Source organism: Coffea arabica, chromosome 8c (genome assembly GCF_036785885.1).
Source record: "Coffea arabica cultivar ET-39 chromosome 8c, Coffea Arabica ET-39 HiFi, whole genome shotgun sequence".
NCBI lineage: Eukaryota > Viridiplantae > Streptophyta > Magnoliopsida > Gentianales > Rubiaceae > Coffea > Coffea arabica.
Genome location: NC_092325.1, coordinates 8,523,255 through 8,549,070, shown reverse-complemented (window position 1 = coordinate 8,549,070; position 25,816 = coordinate 8,523,255). Strand labels below are relative to the sequence as shown.

Below are 25,816 nucleotides of genomic sequence, written 5' to 3'. Positions count from 1 at the left end.
AAAATTATTCCTAAATCAAGGTATGAATTTCGTGAATGGAATGGAGGAAGCGACTTGGGAAATAAAAGAGTAGATTCGAAAGAAGTGCCTAAAATTATTCCTAAATCATGGTATGAATTTTGTGAACGAAATTCTTTTAAGGAGGGAAGGATGTAAGGACCTGAATTGTTCCTACTTTTAATTCTATTTTACTGGCTTATTTAATTATTTATTCACCTGTTTACTCCGAATAATTTATTTCAACCATTTTAAATCAATTTACATGGAACCATGTCTCATTTATATTTTTAACACGTCTCGCTAGTAAATTTAATTTTTCTGCAGCTCATCTAGTAAGGAATAGCGAATGCACGTTTTTCGAGACAATATTTGATCCGAGAGTGCAATAGTCTTGGAGCATTAAGAATGCTCAATTGTAGACTAAGAAAAGTTAATTGAGAGATTAGATGTGAGTGAGTTATATTAAGCTTTTACCGCGCGCTCGTCAAAAGTTTCTCGAAAGTCGCACCACGTGACTAATTGGAGATTTGAGAATTTAATACTAGACTTGTAAGTATGAGTAGTTACAATGTTAAAGGAAGTACCTTGGAGGATTAATGCATGAGTGTATCAAACCCGAGAGAAAATGGTAGTATGAAACCCTATTTTGCACTATTAAGAGTTGACTTTTGTGCACCATCTTAAAGTGGCTTTTTCCATTCTCTCTCCAAGTTTTCATCACACAAAACCCTCATATCTCTTACCTCATTCAGCCGACCAACCAAGAGGAAAAGGGAAGAAGGAAAACTCCATTACTGTGGTTCCAATTCACTTGCAAATTTTCATCCAACTTTCTAATTTCTTGGAGATTCATCCTAGCTTGGAGTAAGAAGCAATCTTGTGGAATTTCTTGGAGGAAATTTTGGTGAAAAATGTGATTTTCTTCAAGGGTTTTAAGGGTAACTACTCCACCTCTTTTATCTTTCAAATTACAAGAAGTTTAACGGTTAATCTTCATGGGTTTACAACCCTAAGCAAGAAAATAGGTTAGAGGACTTGAGGAAACCATTTACCTTGCTTTAATCTCTAGGCTAGCATTCTTGAGGAGGCTTGTAGATAGCTGACTTGAGGCTATGTTGCTTGGTTAATGTTGTTTGTGTGATGAATGAGAGGATTACAGTTAGAAAGTGGAGAGAAAGTTGGAAAATGGTGGAGGTTGAGCTGGCCGAAAATTCTGTTCATGTTGTTATGTTTTAGTTTCAAAATTTTGATACTTGGTTGACTGTGAAATTGATAGATATATGTTTTATATTGTGTGTATAAAGTGTCTTTCAAAAATCGTATCGGATGGTTGTGCAAAACTTGAGTTTTGGTAGAGGTTCGAATCTGGAAAACGTATAACAGTGCACTCGGACAGTGCTTCTTTATCTGAACATAACTTTTTGTACAAAAGTCGAAATTGAGTGCCGTTAGTGGCATTCAAAACAAGACATTCGTAGCTTTCCAACAGTATAAAAATCCCTTGCTAGTTCATTTTGAGTGATGTGTAGCAATTCAGCAAATTGGCTATTCCGTTTTGACTGGCTGTTTGAATGAAACTGGGAAGCTGCATATTGTGGCTCGATTTTGTCCCACTTGTGAAAAGATTTTCAAAATGATGTCTTCTGATAAATTGCATCATTTTGAACCTAGTTTCCAACGCCATCAACCATTCTCAATTTGGAGTTGTATAAAGTTAGATATGGCTTGATTTCAAAAATGCGACAAAGCTGAAAACGGAAAACTTTTCCCTTTCTTGCTGACAGAATGGTCAAATCTGTTTTGGGATCTTATATTTCAAAAATTTTATTGTATTTTAACCATTAATTTCTGAATAAATGATTCTAGAATCTTGGTTTCAAAAATGGAGCCAATTGGGGCTGATTTCGTCGGATGAAACTTTTGGAAAAGAAAAGGGAATAGGATGGCAGATTCACTTTGAAAGATTTCATGAACTTTGGTCATTTTGTTAACTTCCTTCCCGTGCAAATTTTTATCTAAACTTTGATAGAGAGGTAGTCCATATAGGGAGGTTTAAGTGTACCAAATTTGGCGTAATTTCAATACCATCTTGATATCCAAATGATGCCCCAAAGAATCAACCGACTTTAAGCTGTTATACCTGGTTGCTCAAAACTCCAAATTTAGTTCTATTTGAAACTTTGTTTGGGGCTCTTATTGTGTTATAAATTTCAGAGACTGATTTACTTTCTGTGAATTTTGCCGAATTTTCAAATATCGCTGAAAACCAAGACAGGTTCTGTCTTGCTTTCTTCAACCAGCAACTTTGATCTGAGAAATGAATGCATTCCATTTAGAATCTTGGAAAAGTGTCTTCTAAGAACTTTTAGTACTTTGGATCTAGTTTCCAACGGTATAAATTTTTCTATTTTTGGACATACGAAACTCAAGATTTGATTTTACCAAATTTGTCGCGCAAAGTTGAAATTCTTGATTTCTTAGGAAATGAACTTTTAAGAACTTTCCATCCTCCTTTGCAATTGTTGGACGGTTTTAGGTGTAATTTCATGGTGGGATACACTGTTCCGTTAGAACTTTAAACCTTCATTTCAAATCTTGGTTTCCGAAGGTTAAACCTCTCTTAATGTGTTTTCTTGGTTGTTCCACTTTCTTGGTTAACGACACCTTATTTTATACTTGAATCTTAGAACCTTAGTTTTGATATTTTTCTATGAAATGAGTGGAGTTTTGGATATGTTTGACTCCATTAGTTTGGAAAAAAAAAATGTGAACACTCTTTACCTTCCAAAGTTTGGACATGAGATTTAAAGTTTTCGGAAACGAGAACCATATACTTTTTTTCTCGATTTTCGTATCGAAAATGAATATTGTACTTTCTTTTGGAATTGAGATTTACTACCACAACTTGAATAAAAAAAATGACTTTCGAATTCTCTTTGAGCATTATTCCAATGTTTTAGCTAGAAAAGCTTCTTTAACTTGACCTGACTTGAATTAATGCATTCTTAGATATTTTCAAATGCTACCCTCGTGGATTAAGTAGTAAGTAATATTTGCATTCAATTTGATCGTGTTATCTCTTGTGTGAGAGTAGCGGGAATATTACTAGACCTTGGCTGAACACCTGGGTATTTTGTAATTGTGCATGTCTCAGGTGATCAAGTGGATCCTGAGGAGCTCGTTTGATCTTCCCTTGCTCTTGCTTTACATTCTTGATTTTGGTAAGTGTCAAGTGCATGACTTGTTGCCTAATATGCTTCTAGTTGAATATATGAATTTAACTTGTCAAGATGAGTGTGTATTTTATCGCACTCGCTCTCCTTACTTGACTCGTTACTTGATTTACTCGACTTGCTGCTTGACTTGCTCATACTTGAAACTATTCTTATGTGTGACTCGGTGTCAATTAGAGCGATGTCTTATTGACCACTCCTACTCGTGGGGGATGCCCAAACTCATCGGCTAACTTTGCAAATCGAGCCAGCATGGGTTTAGTCGAGAAGCTTAGTAAACCATGAGCAAACACGAAACTTGATCTATTTGAGAGATCTTGCTTGATATATTCGCGTAGTATTGCCGTGATATACTCGAGTAATATTAAAACCTTGAAGAGCGGGCCCGGTAAGGGGGTGTAACGGTGAACGGGGTTTGGAGAAAGTGGAGTCTCTACAGATTTGATACTTACTTGGTTGATGGAGTGTCAACATGGAATTTGATCAAGACCTTGACCTTGCTACGTGAAATTTAGCTGCTGAAAGCTACAGTATCCTTGAATTGTTTGTACTTACTTTTTCTACTTGAAATGTTAATTACTCGAATTTTACTGTTTTACTTACTGTATAAATATTGTTGTTACTTGGATTATATGGTTGCATGTGTGTTTCTTGGCCTCACTAAGCGTTCGCTCACCCTATTAGTTTATTTTCCTTAACAGGAGCTTAGATTGAAAAGAATTTTGGAAAAGATGACTTGTGTACTTTTGATTAGACTTTTGGGATGTATTTGACTAGTCGACTCATAGTGGTTGTATTTTGGGAGGATTGATATAATTTTGAGAACTTGTGATGTAAGACTTGAAAGTTTTTTTTAGGGAAAGACTTTTCCTTACTTTAACTTTTATTTATTGGTTGTGAAATTTTAAGTTTGGAATTGACTTGTATCGAGTTCTGGCGAGAATTGGATAGACGTGCCGCGAATACCCTTGGATTCGCCCTTAAGAGAAGGGGGAGTCACATTCTCAATTGGTTAATTGTACAAATTTTTTATAATGATTTATCCTTTTTTACTAAAACGACTATCGATGCAGTCGCAGGTAGAATTTTGATGGCAAAATCACCCCAAGAACCTCAAGATTTGATAGAGAAAATGGCGGCAAACAATTATAAATGGCTAATGAAAGAGACAATCCAAGGCGCCAAATAGGTATGATTGAAATTGATACTATCAATTTTCTTTGTACTGAAATGAGCAATATGATGAAAGTGTTGAATAGATAAGTCGAATGTGGTACAAGTTCATCTAATGTACATGTGGCTTATAGTTCCATGTTCGGAGGTGATTATGATACTAACGAGTGTGTTGATCTTGAGCAGGCTCAATTTGTTAATTATTACAATAGGAATGCTCAAAATAACTCGAATACATACAATTCGGGATGAAGAAATCATCCAAATATTGGGTGGAAAGATCAAGGCAATCCACAAAGGCCGATTAATCTGTTGGGATTCCAACCAAGACAACCACAGACGAATACTAAACCGGATTGGGAGATTGTGGTGAAAAAATTGGCAAAGGGCATCTCGGAGAGGTTCGAGCGACTAGAGGGACGATTGGACCAATTAACCGAGATGTATAGAAATATATAGGTTCAAATTGATCAAATTGCCAACTCAATCAACAACAGAGATCATGGAGAATTGCCTAGTAAAATCTAAATCAACCTGAGAGAGCATGTCAATGTTATCACTCTTAAAAGTGGTAGAATGGTTAAGAGACCTAACTCTGGTAATTCAAGTGGTGATAAAGATAAGGAGCAAGAAATTGAACGAGTGAAAGAAAGCCAAAATGATCATGCTGTCATTGATATAGATGTATCTTCTCCCAATTTAAATTCTAATGCGATTCCTTTTCCTCACAAGTTAAAGAAAGATGGAAAGGATCGGGAGTTTGAGAAGTTCCTAAATATTTTTAAACAATTGCACATTAACATTCTTTTCATTGATGCTATCACACAAATTCCCTCTTATGCGCGTTTCTTGAAGGATATCATGTCAAAGAAAAGAAAAATTGTAGATAATGAGATGATAGCATTAGCTGAAGAGTGTAGTGCATTGATTACGAACAAACTCCCTCCTAAATGGAAAGATCCGAGAAGCTTTTCTATTCTTTGTACTATTGGTTAGTTGCATTTTTCTAATGTTTTATGTGATTTAGGTGCAAGTGTGTCACTTATGCCTCTATTGATTATTCGGCGGTTGGGACTTCAAGAGTTGAAAGCTACCAATATTACTTAGCAATTGGCAGATCGGTCAATTATACATCGAATTGGTATTTTAGAAAATGTGCTCATAAAGGTAAGAAAATTTATTATACCTATGGATTTTGTTGTTTTAGATATTGGGGAAGATGTGAAAATGCCAATTATTCTAGGAAAATCATTTTTAACTACTGCACGAACTATAATTGATGTAAGGTAAGCTTGTATTTCGGATTAATGGTGAGGAATTGGAATCTAATCTGATTAATAAAGATGGGGGTATAGAGCCTATTGCTCTTTCTTCTAATATGCCATGTGACGAAAGGATTAACTAGGAAATGAATGAAGAAGTCAAATCTATAAATATTCTTGGTACTAATTTTTATGGTATAGGATCAAGGGAGGCAAGGACAAGGATGGAAGTTGGCTTAATAAGTTTTCCATTCCATAAAGAAATAGGTGAAAAGTTTAGTTGAGTCAAAAAAGGCAAGCAAATTCTACTCCAAGGTGAAGGCAAGCCTTTACATGGCAAGTCTAATACTCCTCCTTGGCATTTGAGGAAGTTGGACTTTAGAGATCAATGCATGACTCATCACACGGTGGAATGGCTTGGGAGTTTTGACCCGTGGTGAGAAAATCACTCCCTAATGTTCTAAAACAAGCCAAACCTTTTGAATCGAACCAATGACTACAAACAAAAGCGCTAGTTGGAAGCCAACCTAATGTTTTTGTTAATCATGTTAATTTGGTGTGATTTCGCATTTAGCACGTATATTTAAGTTATTTTGTTGTTTTTCTATTGTCAGTTTTAAAATGGAAGCGAGGATGGCCATTCGAGGTGGAAAAAGGTGAAGTTTGATCAAGGAACTCAATCATTCGATTTGTGTTAAAGGTGTTTCGATTTGTTAAAATGGTGTAAAATGCATATTTTGATCATTTTACATGTGCATGCAATGATAATTTTGGCAAAAGAATAATCTAGATTGCATTTTGAGTAATTGCGATAGATTGCATAATTTTAGAAACTTGAAGTTTCTGCAAAATTTGCAAAAGAATACGTAAAACTCAGAAAAACGCGAACAAAGATCGCGTATTCTCTAATTTGCGTACCCATTTCTATAAGTTCATAACAGAAAACGCGACTTTGAATACGCGACTCAAAGTCGCGTTTTCTCTGAAGAAACGTATTCACATTTGCGAAGTTATAATCGAAAACGCCACTTCAATGTGAAACTTTAAGTCATATATTGATGAAGTTGCGTATTCATTTCTGATAAATTGCACAGAAAACGCCACTTAAATACACGACTTTAAGTCGCATATTGACAAGTCGCGTATTCTTCACTTGTTAAAAAATTCAAAACGCAGCTTTCATTCTTCATTCTTCCTTTCTTCTCCAAATCGCGTTTTCTTCCCTACACCAACACATCTTCACAAATTCTCTCTTTTAATCCACTTTTTTGTCAGAAAACATCAACCCATTATCATTTAACCCTCATAAAGTTTTTTAACCGATTGAAATTTAAGAAAAACAACTAAAAATTGGTTTTTAAAAAAATTTGGGCTAGAATTTTTAGTTCTTAAATTCATCAAGTTAAGGTCAATTGGAGTGACGTTTATAGGGCTTTTTTGCATAATCATCATCTCCGAACATCACTCTTTACAATTGAGGTAAGTTTATTCATCAACTCTTTGTATTTTAGAAGTTGGTATTTTTCAATTTTCTGAGTTTTTTGACATCTTTTAATTTCAAATTTTTGATGATATTTATTGATGTTTTTGGCCTCCAATTTGCTTATTTAGGCTGCTTAAACATGATTATATATTCCAATGTAGCAATTTGTTGTTTAATGGATATTTAAATTTTAATATTGCTATATTTGAAAATAATGAAAAAATAGTTTAAACCGATATTTGGGCCATTTTGATTATTAATTATGGCTGCATATAGTTGAGTGATGATGTTTTGGCATGTACATTGTGCATAGGGTGTAATTTTGATGAATTTTGTGAATTAATAGGATAATTTTTGCTTAACCATGTTTATGGCCAAATGTGCATTATTGTTGCTAATTAAAGATTGCCATAATCATGATTATTGCTAATTTCATTAATTTGGACATATTTGTTACCTATTTTGATAAATTGGATATTTTGGCAAATTTTGGCACTTTTTATGTCACATCTCATATGTTATAATAGTGGTCGTTTATTTATGTTATTTGATTTTTTTATGATATGGAGATATGTGTTTGTGGTTATTTGAGTCAATTGTGATTATTTATGGTCAAATCTATGAAATATGTCTTAGTATATGTAGATAATTAAATTTCTTTTCTTAGGTACCATGGTAAGAGAAAAGCAACAAGTTAACTATTCATCCTCTAGTAATGACGAAATGGAGGTGAGTGAAGATATTGAAGAAAGTGAAGAAGAAAGGTTACCTTCACCCCAATCGATGAGGAGATGACAAGGGGAAGGCATTTTTCGTAGTGCCGAAATTACTCTCTTTGATAGTGCCAAGTTCACAAGTTGTATGAATTAAGAGTGGCATGAAGCGCACGCTAATTTGGAGTTTCTCTTTGAGATGCATTTGAGTTCGGAAATTAAAATGGTCTATCGTATCTCGGAAGCGTTTAACCAACTTGGTTGGGCGCCGATTCTCACATTGCCAACTCACTACTATCTGAACTTGGTGCGCGAGTTTTGCACTAATATTGATAACAAAACATGTCACAATAACGACTTGATGGAATCGTGGATGCGTGGGAGGCGCATTTCTTTATTACGGGAGCATTTAGCTGCTATTTTGGGTTGTAACAATCAAGTTCGGACGGTTGATCTGAAGAAGGGTTTTGTCGCACCCAATAGGCGATGGGATCCATCGCACGCCATGAATAGGTTTGATCTTGAGTATCAACCTTTTCAATCTTCAAGGAAGGAGACGATGGTGGCAAGTGCCTTTGAACCTCGCTATCGCCTCATTATCTATATGATGGCGTATAATGTCATACCCAAAAGACTGGCCATATGGAGATCCAAAAAAATGACATTTATTTTCTTGATTATATGTTTTATAATCGGGAGTCCTCCTACACTCAAATTCCATTGCCGAATATCATCATTAGTTACAGAAGGTCTACAGCAAGGCGGCGGACCCCTTCGTTCAAGCTGACATTTTCTCGTCTTCTCTTTTTGGTGTTCGAGCCTCAAGACGTTAACTTGCAGGGTGTAACTCGCGAGTTTGTTAGGCCTAAAATCGGGTTATCAGTTTCTTCACTTCGTCATATGGGCATTGATACGGAGAACATTTCTCAACCTACTTGAGAAAGGAGACAAAAGGCACGTCATGCCCGAGAGGAAGCCGAACCTTCTACTGCTGCACCTCCTCCTCCACCATAGCAATCAAATTGGTTGCGGCTCTTTACTCGCTTGGATGATATCGAATATTGGTTGGGACGGATGGACACTTGTTTAGAGTGGATTGAATATCATCTAGGCATTCCTTCACGTCATGACGGTGATGAAAGATGAAGCCAATGATTGAAGCTGCACCTCTAGGATGACTCTTGTTTTTGTTTCTTGGTTTTCTTGTCATTCTTAATCTTTTGTTTGTAGGATGTTTAACTTGCACTTTTCTTTTTACATTTTATCTTTTGGATAGTGTTACTAGATATTTGTGTTTTTGGCGAAGGTTCGTGATTCATGGTTGATCTGGATCTCAGCCATTGCACTGGGGAGTACTTCTTTCTATCTTTTGTTATTTTTCTTTCCCTACACATTGAGAACAATGTGTATTTTAAGTATGGGGGAGGAAATGTGTGGTACTTGTAGTATTTTTGTGTTTATTGATTGGACTTGATGTTGGAATATGAATTACACTTGAATGTTGTTAATCTTGAGTTTGCTGGCAGGGAGTTTCGTCCAATTTTAAGGGAAAATTCTACCAAAATTTTTTCAAAATTTTATCAAAATTTGCAAAATTGCCCCAAAAAATTTCAAATTTTTTCAATTTTATCCAAAGAACAACAAGTTTCATACCTTTAGTAACTCAAATTCTTTCTATTTTTGAGATAAATATAAGTGACTTGAATACTTCTTTTCTCGTTTAACTTGAAAATGATTACTATGTGATTATAATTATTGCAATCATAGGAAAGTATATCTTGTAAAGTGGAGAAAATTATGCCTACATTTTACATGTTTGATTAAATTTCTTCTCGTTACTTGATTTTATATAGTTAAATGATAAATATGGTCAATAAGTGCAATACTCTTCTCAATGTTTATTATTTCTTCACTAAAAAAAAAGAGAGAGAGAATAAAAGTTGTTCTATTCCAATGGTTCTTGTACTTAGTAATCGGGAGTTTTCATCTAAAAATGTCGATTTTCGTGTCAAAAGGTACTTATACAACTTGAGTAATCTTTAGCTATGGTATATGAATAAATCCCTCTTTAAATTTGAATAAGAAGATGATTATGGGATTAGGCAACATTTTTATTGACCATATGAGTTACTTGCTTGTGAAATTGGATAAGGATGAAAAATTCAGTTGAACTAGTTAAACTTATGGTATAATTGGCTCTCCATTACTTGATATTATGAGTACTTGAACTTAATTGAGTGATTGCATAATGGTTATTTATCTTGTTCTGAGGAAATGAAATTGAATGGTACACATATTTTTATTTTAAAAATTTTGGGATCATTGTTGGTTGGTATTTCTTATTGCTGGAGGACAAGCAATGGTTCAAGTGTGGGGGAGTTTGATAAGAGTATATTTTACGTATTTTTTAGTATGTTTTATTTAGTTTTAGAGCTAATTAACTAGAATTTTAGTGAAAATATACATTTTGTAGTTTAAGTGGTAAAAATTGCATTTTTATGGATTTTAATGGAGAAAACTTCATGTTTTTGTAGGTTTAATGATTCAATCATCAAATGGCATGAATTGAGAAGAGAATTGGATGATTTGAAGTGGTTTAAAGAAGACATGAAGTGCAAAACATTCAAAAGAAGAAATCCAAGTGAAGATAGTTTTGACACCTTATAGTATTTCGGCTATATCTTGACTTATAAGTATCGGATTGAGGTGATTCTTATACAATTTTAAAGTTAAGAGATAGATCTACATTGAGGGTATTTTGGTCATTTTTCGTTCCACAAAGCTCCAAATTGGATGATTCTTGAAACATTGTGATGCGGATACGGGTGTGCAATAAATAATTTCAGCCTTGGGTCAAGGATCCTTTGATCAACATTGGTGGTCCGATAACAAGATCAAGATTCAAGAAGGTGAAGGAAGCTTTACGAGCCTTGATCATTCACCATATAAGCAAGGAGCAAACTAAGTTTGAAGATTTGATGGACCATGAAGTTACCTTGCTCACTTGTACATTGGAAGTGAAAGAATGATCTCATACTTGTTCGCTTAGTTGGTAGTTATTTTAAAACTGCCTAGTTTAGTAGTTGTTAGTCGTTGAGTATTTTTATTACTTATTGGGCCTTATCGGGAAGCCTTAAAGAGCTGGCTCTTTATGCGGACCAAATTCCTGTTCCAGGTTTATGTGGGCCCGATTTGCCCTAGTTTTGGCCTATAAAAGCCACCTATTGTATGAGTGAAAGGAGATTATTACAACCAGAAATCGTGAGGAATTTTCTTTCAAGTTCTTAATCGAACTTACTCTTGAATTCTTGAGTTCATTGTTTAGGATTCAAATCTGACCTTATCGATTAGCTTGTTCCCTAATCGTGGTGTCTCTTCATCCATCATTATTTGCTTAAGGTTGCTGATTACCTTTGTGTGTCAGAGGTCTTGAGTTCATGAGAACAATCGAGTTCAATTTCTATTGGGAGAAAAGATCCAACTCTGATAATTACAAGGTTGGGAGGGTCTAGGAGGGTCTTCCCCTAGGGTTGCTCATCAGTTGGTAATCAGAGTATCAGGTTAATTCTCTTTTAATTGAAGTTGTTCATATCTTGTTCGTTTGTGTCTTTTGTCAAAAAAAAAAAATACTGTACCAATACTGTTCATCGTTACTGTAGCGATTACTATTCATCATTACTGTACCGAATACTGTTCATCGTACTGTAGCGTATTGTTCATGTTACTATTCATCCGAGTAAAAAAAAAATCTGTTTGGGTGTTGTCATTTTTTTGTGTTTTCTGTCCAAGTTCTTGGGTCTGTTATACTTGTGTTTGGATTGTTAGGGTTTAAAGACAAAAAAAAAAAAAGTCACGTACCTTATATTGTTTTAGTGTCCAAGTTGCTAGAGTATTGCTGGAATTTTTCTTTTGAGTATTGCTGAAATTCTGTTTTGCCTATTTCTTGAGTATTGATTGTTGTTCTTGCAAACCCTAAACACCACAACGTAATTTGGGAAAGTTCTTGAGTTTCTTGAACAAATTCTTGAAGTTCTTGGACCACGAAGTCTTGTTTTGAACGTTCTTGAACAATACATCAAGAACTAGGGTCTTCTTGGAATTTGCACAACCTTTCATCCATTTTTCTTGAACTTGTTGGTGTGACCTGAATTTGTGTTCCTTGAAGAGCCGAAGCAAAAAAAAAAAAAAAGAGAGAAAAAAAAATGAAAAAGAGAAGGAATCGGCTCTCACACAAAGGAAATCAAGTATCCCAAATCTCGAGTTTCCAATTCTTGATTAGTCTCCAAATCTTGATTGGTTTCCCAAAACTTGAGTCGCCAAATCTTGATTGGTTTCCAATTCTTGAGTTCCCAATCTTAATTAAATTCTAACAACCCCAAGCGACCTAACCAGGCCCCAAACACCCCAAATCAGTTTACAAAATCAAACCTAAACCGCCACAAACACCTTAGCCAAACTGCCTTTAAATTCTTGGGTTTCTAAAATCGGTTAGTTTTTGCGAGCCGATTTCCCTGAAATTTGAGGACTGGTTTATACATTATTTGAGCACCCTAAAAGCACCACTTACCATCCAAAATACTGACCAGAAACTCAGCAAAAACAGCAGCTCAAAAAAAAAATTCTAGCTTCGGGTAGAGTTTTTCTAGGATTTACAAAATTCTGCTTTGTGTCTTATTACTTGCTTATAGGGTAATTAATTCTGGAATTTTTGAGAGTTTGAGTTGTTTTAAGAACTTCGAGGAGGGAAATTAAGAGCGAGTGTGTTTTTCTTGAGTGATACATGAGTGCTTTGCAAGGTAGACTAGGATACACTTGTTTTGCAGGTTTGACAATATGTCTCAAGAGGGGAACATACCTGAGTCGTCTGAAACTGACGTGTCACTCAAACTGGTGCTCCAAGCTCTTCAAAAACAAGTGGAGAGACATGAAGTTGTAATACACAATTATTAGACAGATTGGCTGCCATTGAGATGCGAGGTACCGGAGATACACACAATAGGGCTTTGAGTGTTCAAAGTGCTGATCATGATGCGGATGATGAGGGATATCATTCCAACACCTCATTTCGATCAAGAAAAAGCCAAAGGGAAGTGATGGAACACAAACATAAACCCCAACGGGAGAACGAATCTCTTAAGAGGAGGGGTTCCATACAATCTACCTCTTTAAAGCCGGTTTATACAAGAGGTGATAAGAAGGTTCATTCAACATTTTCTAGGCCTAAACCTAGAGTTGAATCGCCTCATGAGGAGTCATTTTGGGAGACATATCAACGTCTTCTACACCAAAAACAAATGGAGTCAAATGGATGCCATCAAAGTGAGTTTTCTAAGAAGGAGGCAGCTGACCCTATTCCCAACAAAGGAGTATCTCATCCTATTGAACCATTTGTTGAGGAGGTTGATAATGAGAAAACAATCGAGAGCATTAAGCTAGATAAAGAGATGGAAAAATCTGATGAGATGAGTGGTAAAAAGGAAGAAAAAAGAGAAAGTGAGCTGATTTTGAGCAAAAATGTGAGGGTTTATTGTTTTCCTAACGAACTTACCTTTGCTTTATTTTGTGTTTCTTCATTTGTGCAGATTAAGCAAAGTCAAGTGAAGTTAGTCATGCCATGCTCCATTCCAAAGTCATTTGTATAATTCACTAGTTTCCACGGAATTTGTCTTTTAGAAATTAAATCTATTTGGGATCACCTCATGGAACAATTTCAATTCAAATCTGTCCATACCAAAGGGGAATCAATTCAAACCAACCATGAAGGGAGAATTCCAAACTTTGACTCTCATTTACTACCTATGGTTCATTCATCATCTTTACCTTCTTTTGAGTATAATTTCTATCCTAACACTTGTATTTCTTATGCAGATTTTGAAGGAAAGTGTAAAAGGCTAGCAATGCCTTCTCAAGTTGAATCAATTGGTGGAAGGAATAATGAAGTGGCAAAGGGAGTATTCACACTTAAAACTTGTTCTATACTTTCTTACCATTTAGTTGATGATGTACTATTACTTCTTTACCCAATTTTTAATTTGTTTCAAGTTGAAGGTTATTTTGTTTTTGTAGGTTGTAAAGCTGTCTAAAATTTTCCAGTTTTGATTAAAGACATACAACCTGATTTCGTGCTTAATCCAACTAAAGGTGGTGATCTTTCATGCTTATTCACACAGCCAAAAGCTGGTGGCCAAGTGCTCAATTTGTCAACTTCAACTTGTGCTAGTTCGAGTAACCCTCATGAAGTGGACTTCAATTGTTTGCTACCTTATATGTTGGAAGATGAGAATTGTGTGTCACGCAACATCCCAAAGCTGTCCTCCACGAATTGTTTAGTGGCTCATCCATGCAACAAGTTGCTCCCAATTTATCCATGCAAGATGATTCAAATCAATGTCAACTAGTGCTGGATTTTACACCTTTGCACAATCAAGGTGTCAATGTGAAGATTCATGACCAAAGGCTAATTAGAGAGTTTTGGATTGCCACTTGGGATTTTCACACGCCTTACACAAGCTCTTTCCTACCTTGGCGCATGTCCTTGTTTGAGAGCTTCTCGAAGCTGACCAAACGACATGCAACATGACTCGTAGTCATTCATCTATTTCCAACATTGCTGTCCTTTAAGCGTACCATCGATTTGTGGACAAATCACTTTCAAGAGGAGATTTTGAAGATTCGAGGACGAATCTTTTCGAGGAAAGAGGGAATGATGCGGATACGGGTGTGCAATAAATAACTTCAGCCTTGGGTCAAGGATCCTTTGATCAACATTGGTGATCCGATGACAAGATCAAGATCCAAGAAGGTGAAGGAAGCTTTACGAGCATTGATCATTCACCATATAAGCAAGGAGCAAGCTAAGTTTGAAGATTTGATAGACCATGAAGTTACCTTGTTCACTTGTACATTTGAAGTGAAAGAATGATCTCATACTTGTTAGCTTAGTTGGTAGTTGTTTTAAGACTGCCTAATTTAGTAGTTGTTAGTCGTTGAGTATTTTTATTACTTATTGGGCCTTATCGGGAAGCCTTAAAGAGCTGGCTCTTTATGCGGACCGAATTCCTATTCCAGGTTTATGTGGGCCCGATTTGCCCTAGTTTTAGCCTATAAAAGGCACCTATTGTATGAGTGAAAGGAGATTATTACAACCAGAAATCGTGAGAAATTTTCCTTCAAGTTCTTAATCGAACTTACTCTTGAATTCTTGAGTTCATTGCTTAGGATTCAAATCTGACTTTATCGATTAGCTTGTTCCCTAATCGTGGTGTCTCTTCATCCATCATTATTTGCTTAAGGTTGCTGATTACCTTTGTGTGTCAAAGGTCTTGAGTTCATGAGAACAATCGAGTTCAATTTCTATTGGGAGAAAAGATCCAATTCTGATAATTACAAGGTTGGGAGGGTCTAGGAGGGTCTTCCCCTAGGGTTGCTCATCACATTGGAAAGTTAATTCAAAGGGTTACAACTTTCGTGTTTGCACAAGAGCTAGTTCGGCCTTCATTATTGAGAAAATAGCAGATGAAATGATGTCAAATTCACAAAAGTGAATACGCGACCCTTGAATACGCAAGCTGAAGTCGTGTATTCCAAGGTCGCATATTCTCACCTGATTTTTGCAACTTACTTAGCCACTTGCTCTGTTTTCACACTACTTTCCAACTCTACTTCTGACAAGAATTTCGGTTGCACATGTTCAAGGGACTTTTTGGGAGAAAAAAAGGAGTTTTATGTCTTGTCCAAAAACCACTTTTTGACTCTCTTAACACAAGGGATGTAAGAATCATTAAAAAGGGAGAATAGGACATTTTTAGAAGTAGTTATGATCAGATTTTTGCATTAGAATTTAGTGGTTAGTCTTGTTCTGCCCTCTCTAGTTAGAACTTTTGTGAGAACAATTAGAGACTTCATTGTACAGCTCATTTGTTGAAGAAATAGAAGATCATTGGGAGGTTCTTCACTAATCTTGGCTTAGCTTTCTTTATCTATTTTTTACTTGTGATTCAATGTGTATTCATGCAATGAAGCAATGTTCTTTCTTGTCATATATTATATGAGTAGCTAAATTTTTAGATCTAAGGAGTAGATGAAACTTTTGGCTACTTGATATGAACAGAATATGATTTACACTTGTTACACATTGTATTAACTTGTCTATTTAAGCATGGTTATAATTTGTTGTTGCTTGATCACCAATAGCAAACTTTTAGCTGTTATTATTCAATGAAAGTTAGTAATAATGATGGAACAATATAAATAGAACTTGAGTAGTATTCTCATGAGAATAGAGATACATTTAAATGGATTAAACTTGTATTTCATGAAGGAAACAAGAGTAGATCTAGTTATTAATCATGAGAATAGGGAAAACTAATCTATTTTAGGCCATTTTATCATGAGAATGAGATTTGGTAATATTGAAAATGAATTCCTAATTAAACAAGAGTTGTAACAAGAGGTAAATCTATTTATTTGTATCTTTGATGCCATAAATTGAATCTATATCCCTAGACTCAAGTATTTGGTGAATTTTCACCATTGTTACTTTGTAAATATCTAGTTAAGACTAGTTAGATAGTAGTAATTACAACTTCTCTTGCTTAGGTTGATTATTAGTCTAAATAATAGAGTAAGTAAGAACCTAGTACTTGCAAAGTTGCTCTCTGTGGGATGCACTCGATATATACTCTAAACTACTAGCTTGAGCTGTGTACTTGCAGTAAAATGGGTGTAATTTTTTGATATATAAGTACAAGTTTAATTTTGAATTGCACCCATTTTTACTCAAAATACAATCTAGATCATTCTTTTGGCAAAATTATCATCTCATGCATATATAAAATGATCAAAACATGTATTTTACCCCTTTTTAACGGATCGAAACACCTTTAACGCAAATCGAATGGTTGAGTTCCTTGATCAAATTTCACCTTTTTCCACCTGGAATGGCCATCCTAGCTTCCATTTTAAAACTGACAATAGAAAAACAACAAAATAACTTAAATACATGAGTTAAACGCGAAATCACACCAAATTAATATGTTTAACAAAAGCATTGGGTTGCCTCCCAACTAGCGCTTTTGTTTGTAGTCATTGGCTCGATTCAAAAGGTTTGGCTTGTTTTAGAACATTAGGGAGTGATTTTCTCGCCACAGGTCAAAACTCCCAAGCCATTCCACCGTGTGATGAGCCATGCATTGATCTTTAAAGTCCAACTTCCTCAAATGCCAATGAGAAGTATTAGACTTGTCATGTAAAGACTTGCCTTCACCTTGGAGTAGAATTTGCTTGCATTTCTCGACTCGACTAAACTTTTCACCTATTCCTTCATGGAATGGCAAATTTATTAAGCCAACTTCCATCCTTGTCCTCGCCTCCCTTGATCTTATAGCATAAAAATCAGTACCAAGAATATTTATAGATTTGACTTCATTCATTTCCTAGTTAACCCTTTCGTCACATGGCATATTAGAAGCAAGAGCAATAAACTCTATAGCCCCATCTTTATTAATCAAATTAAATTTCAATTCCTCATCATTAATCCGAAATACAAGTTTACCTTTTTTCACATCAATTATAGTTCGTGCGGTGGCTAAAAACGATTTTCCTAGAATAATTGGCATTTTCACATCTTCCTCAATATCTAAAATAACACAATCTACAGGTATAATAAATTGTCTTACCCTTATAAGCACATTTTCTAAAATACCAATTGGATGTATAATTGACCAATCTGCCAATTGCTAAGTGATATTTGTAGCTTTCAACTCTTGAAATCCCAACCTCCGAATAACCGATAGAGGCATAAGTGACACACTTGCACCTAAATCACATAAAGCGTTAGAAAAATGCAACTGACCAATAGTACAAGGAATAGAAAAGTTTCCTGAATCTTTCAATTTAGGAGGGAGTTTGTTCTTAATCAATGCACTACACTCTTCAGTTAATGCTGTCATCTCATTATCTATAATTTCCTCTTCTTTGACATGATATACTTCAAGAAACGCGCATAAGAGGGAATCTGTGTGATAGCATCAATGAAAAGAATGTTAATGTGCAATTGTTTAAAAATTTTGAGGAACTTCTCAAACTCTCAATCCTTCCCATCTTTCTTTAACCTGTGAGGAAAAGGAATCACATTAGAATTTAAATTGGGAGGAGATACATCTATATCCATGACAACATGATTATTTTGGCTTTCTTTCACTCCTTCAATTTCTTGCTTCTTATCTTTATCACCACTTGAATTACCAGAGTTAGGTCTCTTAACCATTTTACCACTTCTAAGCGTGATAGCATTGAATTTCAATTTTACTAAGCAATTCTCCATGATTTCTATTGTTGATTATATTGGCAAATTGATCAATTTGAGCCTTCATATTTCTATACATCTCAGTCAATTGGTCCAATTGCCCCTCTAGTCGCTCGAACCTTTGCCAATTTTTTCACCGCAATCTCCAAATTCGATTTAATATTCGTCTGTGATTGTCTTGGTTGGAATCCCGACGGATTAACCGACCTTTGTGGATTGCCTTGATCTTTCCACCCAATATTTGGTTGATTTCTCTACCCCGAATTGTATGTATTCGAGTATGGGTTGTTTTGAGCATTTCTAATTAGTAACAAATTGAGTCTGCTCCAGATCAACGCACTCGTTAGTATCATAATCACCTTAGAACATGGAACAACAAACCACATGTACATTAGATGAACTTGTACCATATCCGACTTATCTTTTCAACATCTTCATCATATTGCTCATTTCGGTACAAAGCATATTGATGGTATCAATTACCTCTTTCATTAACCCATTGATAATTATTTGCCACCATTTTCTTTATCAAATCTTGATGTTCTTAGGGTGATTTTGCCATCAAAACTCCACTTGTGACTGCATCAATAGTTGTTTTAGTAGAAAAGGATAAACCATTATAGAAGTTTTGTACAATTAGCCAATTGAGAAGCCCATGGTGTGGACATTTTCGAAACAAATCTCTAAACTTGTCCCATGTTTCATATAATGATTCACCATCCAATTGACTAAAACTAGTAATATCCATTCTAAGTTTAGTTGTTTTGCCTGGTGGAAAATACTTATTCAAAAATGATCTAGACAAATCATCCCAAGCAGTGACAGTATTAGGGGCATGAGAATACAACCAAATTTTAGCCTTGTCCCTCAATGAAAATAGGAACAAGCTTAGCTTTATAGTATTGTGACAGCCCCACCTCCCCCTAAGGCGAACCAAAGGGCTCGGTGGACCGCTTGCTCAACTCTCGCCGGGACTCACTACAATCCTCAAATAACTATAAAAAAATGTAAGACCACAAGAACAAGTGTAACAATAATTCCAAACTTAAAACATATACGTATATACATTTCTATCTCAAAAGAAATACAACTCAAATATACAAAGTTCTCAATTCTTCATACATCCAACCCTTGCCAAGCGCTAGGGCGAGAACTATTACAAAAATTCAAAAGAACTAGACTAGGCTAGTCTTTACAGATCTCTCGTCCTTGCTTGCATCCCCTGTTAAGAAAAACAAAACTAACGGAATGAGCTAAAAGCTCAGTGAGGTTCCAGACACATAATCAACTTAAACAAGGACATTAGTCATGTAATAACAAGTAATCCAGAAAACATTCATGATGTGCGACGGATCTAGGCGAACACCAAGTTGAATTAATTCGCGGAACTTTGACCCTGCTAGAATTACAAGTCACGAACTAAGGATGCTCCTTAACCCAAGACTAGCAAATTTAGTGAACCAAAAGTATAGATAGAAGAACGCCACAATCAAGGAGACTACTTGATTGATAAGTTCGATGAACAACTTGAGATTAATTCTCAAGTATTCAAGGGAAATTCTCTTGAGGCAAGAGAGAGTGAATAAACTCACGAATATTTTATAAAAATCCGAATTGTCCCTTTATGAATGAATACCTAGGCTATATATATAGCCTTACAAAACTCAAAACCCTAGAATGTCCACTGGACGATCTTGCCCTTCATTAAGGGTGGATTTGTCCAAGTTGTATTAACTTAATATCTAGCAACTAATTAACTAATTTAAGACTCTGGATTCGGTCAAAGTGGAGTGTAATTGACCGAAATTATTTAGTGCTAACAAACAACTAATAATGGTAACTAAAACCCTAATTAACAAGCTAGTAATCCGCGAACTAGTCTTCACTTGATTCTGCCACCTGAAGGAAAGTTTATAGAGTAGTTTCTCCATTATGTAATCCTTCAATGGTCCTCAAGTCATCACTAACTCGTTCTTGAATCGTGCAAACAAGAGCTTGAAGTGATTCTTGAAATCTTCTAGCACGCGCTCTTGTAATCGGACCACTTGGTATTTGCATGACTTGAGCGCTAGAAGTTCGAGCAGCCTTGAGCCCCTTCTCATTAGTCCCCTCCTCTTGAAGGCGATTTGTCCCCAAATCAAACTCATCGTCTGCATGAAAAGGACTCAAGTCAGATACGTTAAAAGTAGCATGCACTCCATACTCACTTGGAATTTCAAGTTTGTAGGCATTGTCATTTATACGCTCCAGGACTTGGAATGGACCATCCCCCCTGGGAAGTAGCTTACTACGCCTTTTGATTGGGAACCTCTCTTTGCGCATGTGTATCCATACCCAATCACCGGGCTCAAAGACCATCTTGCGGCGCCCCTTGTTGGCACTTTGGATGTATTGAAGTGTACGCTTCTCGTTGTTGGCGCGCACCTTAGTGTGTAACTCACGTACATATGCAGCTTTGTGCTTACCATCCAAGTTAACTCTCTCATGAACAGGTAAAGGAGTTAAATCCAAAGGTGTGAGAGGGTTAAAGCTATACACAATTTCAAATGGCGAATAATGTGTAGCAGAATGAACAGTGCGATTGTATGCAAATTCCACATGTGGTAAGCAATCTTCCCAAGATTTAATGTTCTTTTTTATAATTACGCGCAACAGGGTAGATAAAGTCCTATTAACCACTTCGGTTTGACCATCAGTTTGTGAGTGACTAGAAGTAGAAAATAGCAATTTAGTACCCAATTTACACCACAAGATTTTCCAAAAGTAGTTAAGGAATTTGACGTCCCTATCAGAAACAATAGTGCGTGGCATGCCATATAATCTAACAATCTCACGAAAGAATAAATCTGCAACATGCTTAGCATCACCTGTTTTATGACAAGGAATAAAATGGGCCATTTTGGAGAAGCGGTCAACTACCACATAGATTAAGTCATGTCCTTTTCTAGTCCTAGGTAGGCCAAGCACGAAATCCATTGACAGATCAACCCATGGTTCATGTGGGATTGGTAAAGGTGTATAGAGACCATAAGGGTGTACCTTTGATTTTGCTTGGTGACAAGTCACACACCTTTCAATGTGCCGTTCTACGTCACTCCTCATGCGGGGCCAGAAGAAATGCTCTTGGAGAATCATTAAGGTCTTGGCAATGCCAAAGTGTCCCATTAGTCCTCCTCCATGAGCTTTTCTCACTAGGAGTGTGCGCATGGAGCTCTTGGGAATGGAAAGCTTGTCCTTGTAGTATAAGAACCCTTGAGAGATGAAATAGTGCTCATGAGAGTGTCGTGGCAAGGAGACAAAAATCTCACCAAAATCTGAGTCAGTGGCATAAAGATCTTTAAGAAATTCAAAACCAAGCAACTTAGCATCTAATGTAGTGATAAGTGCATACCTTCGTGAGAGTGCATCAGCCACAACATTCGTCTTACCTATCCTGTATTTGATCACAAAGGTAAAACTGTCAATGAAGGTAATCCATCTCGCATGTCGCTTACTCAATTTGTCTTGGGACTTGATATGCTTGAGCGACTCATGATCTGTGTGCAAGACAAACTCACGAGGGCGAAAGTAATGTTGCCATGTTTGTAGAGCTCGCACTAAGGCCATTAGTTCCTTATCATAGGTTGAGTAGTTTAGAGCAGCTCCATTCAACTTCTCGCTAAAGTAGGCAATCGGGCGACCCTCTTGGAGTAAAACAGCTCCAATACCTATACCAGAAGCATCACACTCTACTTCAAAAGCTTTGTCAAAATTAGGTAAACTAAGAACAGGTGCATGTGTGAGCTTGTGTTTAAGTAATTGGAAAGACTTAGCTTGTTCCTCGCCCCAATGAAATTGCACATCTTTCTTGACAATTGACGTAAGTGGGGCCGTAATTGTGCTAAAATCCTTGACAAAACGCCTATAGAAGCTTGCCAAACCATGGAAACTTCTCACCTCACTTACATTGGTAGGGGTTGGCCATTCACTAATAGCCTTCACCTTTTCTTGATCAACATGAATTCCCTGCTCACTTACAACATAGCCTAGGAAAACCAATTGATTTGTGCCAAAGGTACACTTCTTAAGGTTAGCGTAGAGGCTCGCCTTGCGAAGTGCATCTAGGACCATTTGTAAATGCACAACATGCTCATCTAGACTCCTACTATAGATCAAAATGTCATCAAAGTAAACGACCACAAATTTACCAATGAAAGAACGTAAAACATGATTCATTAGTCTCATAAAAGTACTTGGTGCATTGGTTAGCCCAAAAGGCATGACCAACCACTCATAAAGACCATGTTTTGTTTTAAATGTAATTTTCCATTCATCTCCTTCTTTCATGCGAATTTGATGGTAACCACTTTTCAAATCAATCTTAGTAAAAATGATAGCACCATGTAATTCATCAAGCATGTTATCCAAACGAGGTATGGGATGGCGGTACTTTACCGTTATGGCATTAATTGCCCTACAATCAGTGCACATTCTCCATCTTCCATCTTTCTTTGGACCATGTAGAACTGGGACAGCACAAGGGCTTAGACTCTCGTGAATCCAACCCTTACTAAGCAACTCCTCCACTTGTCGTTGTTGCTCCTTGGTTTCCTCAGGATTAGTCCTATATGGTGCCTTGTTTGGAAGGGAAGATCCAGGAATGAAATCAATTTGATGTTCAATTCCCCTTAATGGAGGCAAACCATTAGGTATATCCTCAGGAAAGACGTCTTGATACTCCTGTAAGAGGTTAGTAATAACACTAGGCAAAGAAGCATCAAGAGCATTAGTGAGTAAGGATTTCTTGCCAAATAGAATAAACAAAACCTGGTTAGAATGCAAGGCCTTTCTCACATTTTTCACCTTGGCAAGCATGCTGGGTTTTCTCTCCTGTATGGGCTCTATGGTCGAATGAGAGTGATCCAATTTGCTTGAAAAAGGGTCGACCAACTCTAATTTCTTAGCTTTGGCATTTTCCTTCTTGGTGGAAGCATGCAGGTCATACTCTTTTTGTAGACTTACTTGATCCTCATGCACTTGTTGAGGTGTAAGAGGTGCAAGTGTAATCTTTTTGCAATTATGCATGAAAGAGTATTTGTTCAAGAAACCGTCAAAAGTGACTCTTTTGTCAAATTGCCAAGGACGCCCTAAGAGTACATGTGCAGCTTGCATTTGTACCACATCACACATAACATCATCTTCGTACCTACCAATGCGGAATGTAACTAAAACTTGTTTATGAACACGTACCTCTCCACTGTTGTTTAACTATTGAAGTTTATAGGGACGGGGGTGTTCACTAGTTGGCAAGTTTAGTTTCTCCACCATCAATGCACTAGCAACATTAGTGCAACTCCCTGGGTCAATCACTAAGCTGCATACCTTGTTGGTCACATGGCACCTGGTGTAAAAGATGTTGTCACGTTGAAACTCATCTTTACTAGCTTGAGTAGCTAGTGCCCTTCTTGCTACCAATCCAACTTTGTCTTGAGTTGGCACTTCCTCTATCTCATCTTCCTCTTCAACCAAGGGAGGCATGTCTTTGTACTCCTCCTCTTCATCATCAGTGACAATGTCTCCATTTGGTAGTACAAGCATGGTCCTTGGATTTGGACATTGGCTTACAATATGTCCAACTCCTTGACACCTCCAACATTTGGTGTCACGATTCCTAGGTTTTGAAGTTTCAATTGTTGATTTTGACACAACCTTGGAGTCGGTTTTTGAAAAAGGCGGCCGTGAGCTTGACCCTTGATCGTGCTTCGGCTTTGGAGTGGTCCAAACATTCGACCCTCTCTCTTCCCTTCTAGGCTGGAATGGACGAGAAAATGTTTGTGGATGAGGGTTATAATTTGTGGTTGTACCCCTCCTCTTGAGCCTTTGCTCAATCTTGATAGCCTTCTCCACCATATCTTCTATCTCCACATAGTATTGAAGCTCCAGTTGATCGGCTATTTCAACCTCAGACCATTGAGAAATCTTGCCATTGTAGCCTCTCTATCTTCTTGAATATCAGCTCTCAACATGGAGATTTCCATGTCCTTGTAGTAGTCCTCAACTGAGCGTTGACCTTGACTCAAGGTTTGAAGTTTTTGGTACAAGTCTCTATGGTAGTGACTTAGTACAAATCGCCACTTCATAAGCCTCTTGAGCTCAGTCCAAGTGGTTATAGGTAGTTCACCACACCTTCTCCTACTTGTAACCACTTGTTCCCACCAAATTATGGCATAGTCGGTGAATTCGACTACGGCTAGTCTCAATTTTTGTGTATCGGTGTAGTCATTACAATCGAATACTAGTTCTACTCGACTCTCCCATTCAAGGTACGTATCCGGATCAGATTTGCCTTGGAACGGAGGAATCTTCATCTTAATCCCTTTGATTGCATCACCAATTGCTTTCTTGTTTCGCCTCGGTCTTCCTTGCTCGTATGCCTCATGTTTCGAATCGGCATTGGAGTCACTAGATTCATCCAAGATAGGTTGTCTCCTAGATTTCCTAGAAGAGGCTTTAGATGAAGTTAGTTGATCAATCTGCTCATGGATTGTTTCCAGCCTTTGGTCAAACCTCCTTTGCATTTCTTTCCACATAGCATCCATTTTAAGTGATAATTGAGCAATGGTAAGTTCATTTTCCTAAGACATGGTGAAACCTGCAAAACTTGACAAATTGTTAGGAGAAAAGGCCTCACTCGCTCCCTTAAGTGTTTCACTCCTCTCGTGTTTTCACGTCAGTGCTTATGTCACTCTAATGCTCTTCACCAATTCACTTCTCAAGCCAGTTGATTGTTTCCTTTGAAGAAATCAGAAATTTTTCTCAAAGAAGGTCAATCAAACCTTAATCAAATAGTACCCAATTGTACCAAAGGAACAAAGAACAAGAGTAGAAACGGAAGGCTCAAGTAACAAATTTGACAAGGAATGGAATAAAGAAAGAAAAAAAAATGATGTTCAAAAAAAGAAAATGTCCAAGTGCAATGGTGGAGTTTCCCAAGTGTTTTACTTAGTTTCCTAATTGAATTTTGGAATCAAGTTAGGTGTAGAACCTCTTTGGAAATCTCCCTAAAGTCGGCAAGGACTTCCTTAAAAATTTTCCAGATTTGGTAGTTTCCTAACCTCTAAAATTTTCCAGAATTTTCTCTTCTTAAATCCCTCTCAAAGTCGGCTAGAACTTCCTAAAAATTTTCCAGATTTGGTAGCTTCCTAACCTCTAAAATTTTCCAGAATTTCCTCTTCTTAAAACCGACCCTTGCCCCCCAAATTTTTCGTCCCTTACTCTCCCTCAAGAACAAACAATTCGGCCCCCTCCTCTTTGCTCCACACAAGGACAGTGTTGACGCTTGGTTCTAATCAATGGCTTCACAAGATGATACAAGCGACGTCACTCAAGAATTCCCCAAGTGGCCTGCTCAAGAAATTCCCAAGAGGTTTACTCCTAAGCCAAGGAAGCTCCGTATGGATGCAAGGACGTACAAGAAACTTTTTATACGAAGGGAGGTGCAAGTCTTCAAGAATCAAGATGATCAAGATCCTCAAAAATCTCAACGGGTGATACAAGTGATCAAGGCTCAAGGTGCGCAAGATTTTCAAGAGGAAGTTGGTCAAAACTTTTGAGTATTCTTTTCTTGATGTAATTTTCTGGTTTGTTGGAACAATTGCAACAAGACA

The 25,816-nt window shown here is 36.7% G+C and overlaps 1 protein-coding gene and 1 non-coding gene across 2 annotated transcripts; one reads left to right on the top strand and one right to left on the bottom strand.

Annotated features, from left to right (window-relative positions):
* The first annotated feature begins 18,820 nt into the window (after positions 1 to 18,820).
* LOC113707552 (small nucleolar RNA R71) lies at positions 18,821 to 18,927 on the top strand. The gene has a single exon (XR_003452275.1). It is a non-coding gene; the product is annotated as a small nucleolar RNA R71 (small nucleolar RNA).
* Positions 18,928 to 20,081: 1,154 nt separating this feature from the next.
* On the bottom strand, positions 20,082 to 24,059 carry LOC140013359 (uncharacterized). Its single transcript, XM_072062625.1, has 4 exons — positions 23,532 to 24,059; positions 22,550 to 23,216; positions 21,241 to 21,877; positions 20,082 to 20,700 (listed from the first exon to the last, which is right to left on the bottom strand). Exons 1-4 carry the CDS (start codon positions 24,057 to 24,059, stop codon positions 20,082 to 20,084), a joined length of 2,451 nt encoding a protein of 816 aa, XP_071918726.1.
* Positions 24,060 to 25,816: the final 1,757 nt, after the last annotated feature.

What these genes read in the sequence shown, in the direction of transcription:
- LOC140013359 (XM_072062625.1), bottom strand. Translation starts at nt 24,059, where the DNA reads ATGGTGGAGAAGGCTATCAAGATTGAGCAAAGGCTCAAGAGGAGGGGT. An exon ending in GGTGCCATGTGACCAACAAG is followed by an intron (nt 23,217 to 23,531) that starts GTATGCAGCTTA and finishes AATTGCAAAAAG; the next exon opens with ATTACACTTGCACCTCTTAC. An exon ending in CATGCTTGATGAATTACATG is followed by an intron (nt 21,878 to 22,549) that starts GTGCTATCATTT and finishes CTTCTGGTATAG; the next exon opens with GTATTGGAGCTGTTTTACTC.